Genomic DNA, 10125 nt, shown 5'->3' with positions numbered 1-10125 from the left:
GTTTCCAAGGCCGTGACGTTTATTAATAACTCCACTCAAACGAGTCAAGCCCACAGTAACGAGCCTGTTGTAAGGAGCAGAAGGGTCGGGCCCGTGGGAGGCTGCTGGCATGCTGTCAGGCAGGTTTACTATAGAACAAGCCACGCCCCCCACACCTTCCTATAGACAGCTGTTGAGTAATGAGGTGTCACGTGACAACAAGCTGCCACGGGTTATGTGTGACTTCGCCTTCTGTGTAGAGCTCACAGTACAGCCTAGTTTCACTATGATTATTAATAATTAATTTAAATAACGAGCGCTACAGCCATGTTATTATCAGCTGTCCACCAATGTTTGTAGCGACTGGTAGTCATGGTGACGATAATAAATACGATAAGCAGCCGTTAAACGAGCTGCTGACTCTGGAGGGTAAATCAATCAGTACATGAATCAATAAATACAAAGATAAATTCCATTTGTTCAGGAAACCGTTTTAAATATGTGAGGCTTTTTTTCATCTCTGATCATAACTCAGCTGATCGCAGCTGTGACTGACATGCGCACTGAGCGGAACATTTTATCGCAGCTCTGCTGTGCTTTAATAACGTCTCTTCACGTGGACCTGTTCGTGGGCTCGTGTTCAAACACGCTGGAGATGTGGCAGGAGGTGGATGTTGTCTGCTGGTAGCTCCTGTCAGGAAGGTGGAGCTACAGGCTTCACTGCAACATATGGAAAGAGGAGGAGGAGGAGAGACTGAAGGAGGAGACAGACCAGCAGAGTGCAGGCGGAGCAGCATCGTTTGGATCCTCTGAGCTGGAGTCCTGCTGTGAGACAGCTGTCCAGCACACAGCCAACATCTGCAGTCACACATGTACGAGTGACCGGACTCCAACAGCTAATATAAATGCTTTGTTCCAGGATTTATGCAGTATTCATATTTGTGATGTTTTCCTAACAAAACAAAGCCCAGAGGATTCACACAGTTTCTAATAGAACAGATTTCAGGTTCTACTTAATTCTATTTTTGTAGGCTCACAAACTACACACAAACTAAAAACAACATGTAGCCTGAAACCTAGGTCCACCAAGGAGACACAGAGACCATGACAGAAATTATTTATTGTGTCATTATGTCCTGTAAGAACACAAAGACAAGAGGATTTCTGCAAGCTTTAAAGTGGCAAAACTCACACTGTGTAACAGATGTAAAGAAAAAAGGTCAGTTGACTTAATTTCATGTTTTTGCAACATATATTTAAAAAAAGGATAAAATGACTTTATTAATATATCCATATTGATACATGAAAACAGTGATTGTAACAGTCAGTGAAACAGGCATGCACCATCTATTATAAATAGAGATTTCTTCCATAATTAGAAACACACTCTGTCATTGGCACGATTGTTATCCCTAAATATGTAAACAGACTGCAACACTTCGCTCTGTTCCTCCATCCTTTCACTCTTCACATGCTTTTATTAAATGTAATAAAGCTTTATCACTTTATAATAAATAGAAATCCCATCATCAGTATATTCTTCATTGGATCCACAGCTTTGACAGCCAACAAGCACTGATCAGCTGACCTCAGAGAGCCAGGCTTTATGGTTGTAGTAACTCACTGATATATGCAGGGCTCTGACTGTGAGCACCAACATGTTCAAGTTATTGCAAAAGACTGATTGCAGTTTAAATAGAGAGGAAAGCCCAGCGACAGGTTCTGCTAATAAAGCTTATATGCAACTGCTGATTTGTGCATCTGATGAAGCCACATCCTCTCTGAAAGTGCACACATGGAGCTTATTCTCATGTTGCTGCTCATTCCTTCCTTTAAAGTACACACATGAATAACCAGCACCGCTGATACTGCAGTGGTGCTGCTCTCCATCATTATGTGTCATACCTGTGATTTTAGGCCCAAACACTGAGATCTGAAAAGACCACCATCAAGAATCATCATCCTCTGAAACACTCGGGTGGAGTTTTACGATGCACAAGCTGCTGATAGATGAACTTTTGACCTTAACAGGAAGTCCTCGTGTGTGACAGGAAGCTGATACGTGACTGAAAGGCTGTTTACAATCCACAGCTTTCACCACAGTGCTGGACGTGGAGGAGTGATGGTTCATGTCAGAGCTGCTCATCAGCAGTTTGATCCTGGACCTGAACTCTTCCTGCAGAGGAGACATGAGACAGTCAGACACACACACACACACACACACACACACACACAGACGCACACCCCTACACACCTTTGACTCTGAGCCTCACGGTTTTCTTTCTGATGAAGTCTCCCCTCCTCCAGACCAAACACTTGTACTCCCCACCGTCTCTCTCTGTGGGCTGTTCCACAGTCAGGCTCAGGTCTCCAGTTCTCAGTGGGTCTCCCTTCATCCTCGTCCGGCCTCTGTAAACCTCACTCTGTTCTTCAGGCAGGTCGGAGCCGTTGTGATACACGTGGGCCTTCATTCTGGGATCATAACGTTCCCACAACACTTTAACATCTTCAGGCAGGTTTTTTTGTGGTTTTGAAGGGCAGCTGGACAGACTCCGCCCCCCTCCAACACCTCCACCTCCACCGGAATAACTGAGAAGACAATGAACACAACATGAGCTGTACAGACGGTAACAGCAGGTTTTCAGAGGTTAATTCTAAACATAAAATAAATAAAAGCACAGGTATATGAATGAGTTTGTCCTGTAAAGAGGCTCATGCACTTCTCACATGGCTGAAGTCATGACAGCGAGCATCTTCAGCAGGTTATCAGCAGCTGGGAACAAAGATAAGAGTGAGCCTCACTCCAGAGCACGTCCACTGCTATCGTGAATTTATAAAATGACTCATCTGTAAATGTTGGAAACTTTATTTTGGACTGGAAAATAAAATTGCTTTGATTTCATTTGAATCTTTATTTGAACTTGTGGACAGAAAATATATTTAGTTTCCTATTTGCACAGTATTTGTTGTTTAAAAAATACTAATATTTGCATTAGCTCTTTTTAAAACTGTTTCATTTTTATTCTGACAGCCTTACTGACTAATAATCGAATAATAGATTCGATTATTTTCAATTTCTTGTGTTTCCTGGGTCTTTAATTTGCTTTGTGACGAGACAACAGGGTGATGTTCACAGGCTTGAGCAGGAGAGGTTCTAGGGAAGCCGAGATAAGAGTTCATGAACTAACCGGTAACAACACAGTCGGCCATGTCTCACACACATCAGCACAGAAACCATGAAGATCTCATGTGTCTGCTCTGAACATCTGAAGCTCTCCACCACATGACTGAGCACAACTCAAGGAGGAACATTTACTGAAGCTGCTGCAACATTTACTGTCAGCACATGTTTCCATGTCAGCCTGCTGTTTACCACCACAGAAGAAGAACAGCTTGTACACATGCAGCCTCTGTGTCAGATCAATGCAGTGAAACACACACACTGTTTAGTAAAGTCATGCTGTGGCATTATGGGTAGTGTAGTGGGAAACACTCACATGACATGATATGATGCCAGAAATTAAATAAAAGAACCGCAGAAACAACTAGAAGAAGAAGCAGAAAAACCAGGAGAGCTGTGGCCCAGGATGGAAACGGTTCTGTGGAGAAACATTAAACAAACACAGCATGACCTCTGAACTCTGACCTTAACCTCCTAAACTGACCTTTGGTATTAATCTGCATCACGTACCTTTGACCTGCAGCACTACTTTCTGTCTCAGGATGTCTTTGTCCCTGTAGATGGTGCAGATGTATCCTCCACTGTCTCTCTCTGTGGGGTATTTCAGGGTCAGACTGAGGTCTCCAGTTCTCAGCAGGTCTTCATTCATCTTTGTTCGGTCTCTGTAAAGTCTGTCCTGTTTCGTCAGGTCGTCACTTCTGTTTGAATACACATGGACCAGTTCTTGGTCAGCTCGAGTCCACTCCACTGTGGTGTCCTCAGGCAGGTCAGGTTTTATTTGGCAGGGCAGGATGACAGAGTCTGATCCTGCAACAACCTTCACCTCCACCTGTTGGTCTGAGAGGACAATAAACCACAATATCAACTGTAGAAGAAGAAACAGGAGACACTGTAAGTAACAGCATAGCTGTGAGCTAAGTCACAAGTAACAAAGTACAAATACTTTGTTACTTAAGTAAAATTTTCAGGTATCTGAACTTTCTACTCCTTACATTTTCAAAACAGGCTCATTACTTTAGGTTAAGTGTTTATACTCGGGGGTTGAAGTGGGAGTGCATGTGTCCGTAAGTTGTGTCTGCAGTACTACAGAATCTAGCTCGTACTGGAGAAGCGAACAGACAGCGCGTGATGTTTTTTTAAGTGTCAGCTCATTTCAAATGCAGCGTTTCTATCAGCTCAACAAACATCAGCAAACACACAAACTGTTTGTGTGCAGTTTGTCTCACAGTGTGTTGCAGCTAAAGGTCCAGCTGCTGTATTTCACAGGGAGAGAAAAGAAAGACACTCAGAGACGGACAAAGATAAGAAAGAGGACAGGAGAGGAAGAAGAGACGTTAGACTTAAAGCTTACATGTAATGTCATAGTTTTAATCACATATTCGTTTTGTATATGATGTGTTTGATAAATTACATATATTCATATTGTGAAACATCCTGCAAAACAAACTAAGCTCTTCAAAACTGAGCTTTAAAATGAACAGTTGTAATGAAACCCGAGAGATGCCGACAGTGACAACTGACTATTTTTTTAATGGGCTGGACTGGGACAAAAAAATCATCCCTGGCATTTCTGTTCTAGGTGGTCCACCACGATCGCTCACACTACCAGTTAGATAGTGTAGTAGTCCTGACTATATATGATGCAAACACATACAGCGTCTATTAACATGGGTCTTAATGAGGTTGGAAGAGCTGTTGTTGGATTATTTCTTTCTTGCACTGAAACATGTAAAAGCTACACTTTAGCTGTTAGCAATGACTGATAGTCAAAGCAGCTTGTTGACCTGAATCCTTGAATCTCTCCCTTTCTAATTAGGTTCCTCCATCTATTTTCTTACCACATTGATTTCACCTTCATCCATCTGTGAGAACACTCGAGTTTGGAGTGTTTTACACAGAAAAGAATTCAAAGATCTATGAGCATGACTTGGTGATGGGGAAGAACGAGGAGAAAGGAGCACAGAGAGACCACAAACCAAGCAGCCTCAGCCTGGAGCAGCAGCACTAAGATCCAGATCACAGGAAGCTTTATCAAAAATGAAAGTCTGATGTCTAATCTTAAAAGTAGAGTGTCTGTTTGGATCACAAACTGGGATCTTCAGGTTCTTTTCCTGACTGATTTCATTAAAGCTTCTTTGGATCTTTCTCTAAGCACCACCAGTCCACTAACAGACGTCTTACTTTAAGAGAGCCCAAAAAGTTCATTCTGTTCAGGTCAGGTTAATTACTGACCTTTGACCTGCAGCTGGGTGTCTCTCAGTCTCTGATCTTCTGTCCCATCACTGATGGAGCAGGTGTAGTTGCTGCTGTCAGTCTTTGTTGGGTTTCTCAGAGTGAGGCTGAAGTCTAGAGAGTCCAAAGCATCAGACCTCATCGACGTGCGCCCGCTGTAACGCTGGTTTTGCCCTGTTAGATCATCTGCTTCTTCTCGTCTCACATGGACAGATTTAGGATTGAGATCACTGCGAGTCCACAGCACTGTGGGATTGTCCTCAGGTATAAAACCTGAGTACTTGCAGGGCAACAGGACAGACATTACCCCCTCATAAACCTCCACCACCGCAGCCAGGGCATGCTGGGAAACTGGCAGGAGATACAAACAAGAACACAAACTGAGTGTTTCAGTTGGCTTCAGAAAGTTACAAACATACAGCATCCATCGCAGCCACACGATGAGTAATTACACGTGGACAAAACCAAAACAAACTCATGTTTCAAAGGCATCAGAGGTTAGTGACGACTTCCCTACAGGCCTGAACAACACTGAGGTAAAATTCCTCTGAGGTTGTTGAAAAGAGAAGGAAGAGATTTCTTTGAGCTTTCAGCACTTTGCAAATTCCTGCTCGACGTCTTGACAGCCTGAGATTTAAGCCCTGACATTTAGACGCTGCTTAGACGTCTAATCAACACAACATTGTTGACTCAGCACACATGAAGCAGAAAACACATGAAAAACCTGCTTTTTACTTTTTTATCCTCATCTTAAGTCAGATCTCTGTGGACATCTGCTGCACGCTGCTTTTACACAACAGCAGCTAACTGTGCAAAATATGTGCAGCCATCTATTGAAGCAAGTGTGGACATGGATATACAAACAGTGTACCAGGTGACTGTCAATAATGGCTTCCATTATAATGCTTTATTTTGTCATGTTGCTTTGTGTGACTTGTTTGTTTTAACAGCTGGTTGTTTCCAGTGTTGCTGGGAAACGAGGATTTATAGATAAGTTTAATTATATCTTATGTTTAAATGATCTACAGCTTCACTCGCTGTCAGTTAAAAACACAACATAACACAAACTCTGCAGCAGCAACAGCTGAGAGTCCACGTGGTTGTAGTTACCGCATCATTACTGTCCGCTGACAAACAGGTCGGTGCCCTCGGCTCTGAAGAAACGTGGTACTTTAGGATTACTTTGTGCAGGACCCCCAATCATCGTTACAGTGAGTAACCTGACAAACCCCTGCTCTGTGGGGAGCACACTGAGTCCAGCCGGGTTGATCTGAGGGTTAAATATGTGTTCCAGTGTGTCATGAAGAGCGGATACAGAGGAACAGCGCCCCCACCAGGCCGCAGACACACACGGTTTATCACATGGTAAAGTTGAGGGCAGCGCGCGGATTCACAGTAAACTCACGTTACACTTCTTATTGTTTGAAGGCGCACACCTGAGTGAGCGCGTGCGCCTTCAAACAGGATCAAAGCGATTTTCCTACCGAGCACGAGAAGCAGTGACGTCAGCAACGTCTTCATCCTCCGGGAGAAAATTCCGTTAGTGCCGTTAGTGCTCGATAACACACCAGCCTGCAGCTGCTGCTGCTTCTTCTATCTTTTTGTGGCTGTTGGAAAACAGCTTCAGGTGCATTACCGCCACCTTCTGGACTATGGAGGACCACAAGAGCCACGCGCATCGAAATAAAGAATTCTGTGCTTAAATAATGAATTGTAGAATAAAATCTGCATTTGTAAATTCATTTTTGAATTCCAATTTAATAAACTAATTTTTAAATGCTTTTAAAAACTTCATTTCAAAAAACATTTTTGAATTCCAATTTAATAAACTTCATTTCACAAACCTTTTTCCAATTGCACTTTAATAAATTTCATTTCAAACTTCATGTTGGATGCTCTTCATCCAACATGTCTGCAGCATTAGTAAGGTATTAGTGAGTGCTTAATTAATCATTTATAAAGCAATTCTCATCCTTAGTGTGTAATTTATAAATAAATATAAATGTATAAACTTGATTAATACCTCTTTTTATAAAAATATAAATTGATATAAATATATAATCTTGATTAATAAGTCAGTTTTATACGTCTGATGAACAAAGTATTTAGAAGCACATTTGTTTGTTTATTTGATAGTTCATATCATGGTTAATTCAGGCAGTTAATAACTCAATCAATTTTCCTGTTGACTACTGGGGGAGCATAGGTCCGCAACAACAATACGCCAACGGACTCTGTTCTGGGCTGCTCTCTTCAGCTGGGTCCACGTCAGTTAATAACTAATAAGTCTTTTTTTCTATTTAAAGTTAGGCAATTTTATGATTAATGAATTGATTAATGAAAATCAAAGTGGTTGAAAACTTCAACAAGTCTTTAAAACAGAAAAATGATGCAGACAAAGCACAAAGAGATACAGAACATACAAATATTAACTGCCAGGTGCAAACATCACCCACCTGAGGTTCACTGAATACTCAGCTTGTGCGAGTGGATTAAACTAAGGATACACAGGATAGCTTAATTTAAATATACTGAAGCTTCTTCATTTAAGACAAACACAATTTTCACAAATCCACAACGATTATTTGACGTAACTTTACAAACACCACAAACAGATACCATCATGTTAAACTCATAATGTAGGACAATTTCTCTGGGAGGTTTCAGAGTTTGGGATTTCTTTAGTTCAGTCCTGATGTTCAGCTGTCCTCTAGTTTGTGCTCTGTTAGCTTTAGTCAGACATGTCAACGTTTAGCCTGGTTCAGTTCCAAAGTGCTGCTGAGTTAATGAATTAGTGCTTCTACACATGTAAACTCAGCTGAAATGAAGGAAGTAGCAAATGGTGTCCTCCTCAAACTCGATGAAAACTCTGAACAGCTCGTCCAGGTGAAGAGGTCATGAAGGAGAATCACAAATGTGCATTTCCATGGTATCTTCAAAACCCCATCCTGTAAAACAGTGATGTTACTGATCGTTCTGATCTGCTTCTGTTCTTCAGTTTTTCTCTACATCTCTGAAAACCTGCTGCTGTCTGTATTTGTTGTTCTTTCAGTTATTAAGATGAAGGTGGAGGTGGAGGAGGGGGTGGGGTCTGTCCAGCTGCCCTTTAAAACAACAAAAAGTCTGTTGGGGGGAAATTCAAGTGATATGGGAACTCAGTCTGACCCTGATACAGCCTACAGATGATGACAGTGGAGAGTACAAGTGTTTGGTCTGGAGGAAGGGAAACTTCATCAGAAAGAAAACCGTGCTGCTCAAACTTGGTTTGCTTGCTTATTTTTTACAGCTGTTATAGTAGAAATAGGAGCAGCTCTGATTTTAGTGCTAAAATAAATCTATAAAATTATGAATTCACACTTTGTACAGCTCATATTGTGTTTGTTATGCTCTCAGTCTATCAGGTGAAGGAGGAGGAGGGGGTGGAGTCTGTCCTGCTGCCCTTCAAAACCACACAAAACCTACCTGGAGATGCTAAAGTGGAATGGAGGCACAGTCAAAGGAAGATCCACATGTGTGAGAAAGGTTCTCACAGACAGCAGCAGGATTACAGAGACCGAATAAACATGAATGAAAACTCGCTGGAAACTGGAGACCTCAGTCTGACCCTGAAACAGCCCAAAGAGAGTGACAGTGGGAGATATGTGTGTAATGCTGTGAGAAACGGGCGGACTAGATACAAAACAGTTCAAACGTTAGTTTCCATGTTTGTATTTGTGTGTGTGTGTCTGACTGTCTTGTGTCTCCTCTGCAGGGAGAGTTCAGGTCCAGGATCAAACAGGGGACATCAGGAACAGAAGCAGCTCCAGTGATCCAACTTCTCTGATGGCTGATCAATCAGTTTGATCTGTGTGTTCTTTGATTATTGATCAGTGATTACAGTCAAACAGCATGATCACATGAAAATAGTAATGCTTTTTTTCTCACTCGCCTTTTTTATTTTCTATGAGTCTGTTGTCAGTGCGATCCTCTATGCTGTTGCATGCTGGGGGAGCAGGCTGAGGGTCGCAGAGACCAACAGACTTGATAAACTGATCCGTAAGGCCAGTAATGTTGTGGGTATGGAGCTGAACTCCCTCAAGGTGGTGTCGGAGAGGTGGATGTTGTCCAAGATAAAGACAATGTTGGATAATACCTCCCACCCACTCCATGACATGCTGGTCAGTCACAGGAGCACGTTCAGTGAGAGACTGAGATTACCGAAAAGCACCACTGAACAACACAGGAAATCATTCCTGCCTGTGGCCATCTCCCTGTACAACGCATCCACTTAACACACTGTTTACTGCAACAGCTACACCCTTTTTGGACATGTTCTTCCTTTTTCAGCTATTTATTAATAAGTGACTTTTATGTATATATATGCCTGTATATATTGTGCTATTCTTAGTTAGTGTATTGTCTGTCTTTGTTAATGTTTGTTTATAATGGAGCAATGTAACGAAAAATAATTTCCCCTAGGGATCAATAAAGTATTCTGATTCTGATTTTAAAATGTAAATTTGGTTTTAATCCAAAATATTATCATAATTATTATTCTGAGTTCAACCTCCCTCACTCTGACCTTTGAACTTTATCTGCATTTTGGGGTTTTGTTGTACAGAAACACAGATTCTACTGTTAACTCCAGTTTCCTGGTGTTGGTGTTCATATGTGGTGCAGCCCCCTCCACCCATCCTGTTTCCTGATCTGTCTGCATCGTGTCAGCAAATCTATCCTGGACTTTGTCTGATCAG

General features: G+C 41.9%; 2 protein-coding genes across 3 annotated transcripts in view; one reads left to right on the top strand and one right to left on the bottom strand.

Moving 5' to 3' along the window:
* Positions 1 to 10125, top strand: part of LOC100705635 (uncharacterized) — a 172581-nt gene that overhangs the window by 82982 nt on the left and 79474 nt on the right. The gene's annotated exons all lie outside the window — the stretch shown is intronic.
* On the bottom strand, positions 1082 to 6977 carry LOC102080742 (uncharacterized). Of its 2 annotated transcripts, none has more exons than XM_019357170.2 (6): positions 6877 to 6977; positions 5393 to 5743; positions 3671 to 3997; positions 3477 to 3578; positions 2234 to 2568; positions 1082 to 2155 (listed from the first exon to the last, which is right to left on the bottom strand). In XM_019357170.2, exons 1-5 carry the CDS (start codon positions 6911 to 6913, stop codon positions 2447 to 2449), a joined length of 939 nt encoding a protein of 312 aa, XP_019212715.1. In that variant the 5' UTR covers positions 6914 to 6977; the 3' UTR covers positions 1082 to 2155; positions 2234 to 2446. The 2 variants fall into 2 exon arrangements, with proteins under 2 accessions (XP_019212715.1, XP_019212716.1); XM_019357171.2 differs by lacking the exon at positions 6877 to 6977 and adding an exon at positions 6503 to 6739.

The sequence above is a fragment of the Oreochromis niloticus genome, linkage group LG3 (genome assembly GCF_001858045.2).
Source record: "Oreochromis niloticus isolate F11D_XX linkage group LG3, O_niloticus_UMD_NMBU, whole genome shotgun sequence".
NCBI lineage: Eukaryota > Metazoa > Chordata > Actinopteri > Cichliformes > Cichlidae > Oreochromis > Oreochromis niloticus.
This window is presented reverse-complemented; position numbering and strand designations above follow the sequence as displayed.

Bases quoted from the DNA above. Each gene is read 5' to 3' on its own strand.
- LOC102080742 (XM_019357170.2), bottom strand. From the start codon at position 6,913: ATGAAGACGTTGCTGACGTCACTGCTTCTCGTGCTCG. The intron at 3,998-5,392 runs GTCAGTAATTAA...TTGTCCTCTCAG, and splicing joins CACCCAGCTGCAGGTCAAAG to ACCAACAGGTGGAGGTGAAG. The intron at 3,579-3,670 runs GTACGTGATGCA...GTTTCTCCACAG, and splicing joins AGTAGTGCTGCAGGTCAAAG to AACCGTTTCCATCCTGGGCC.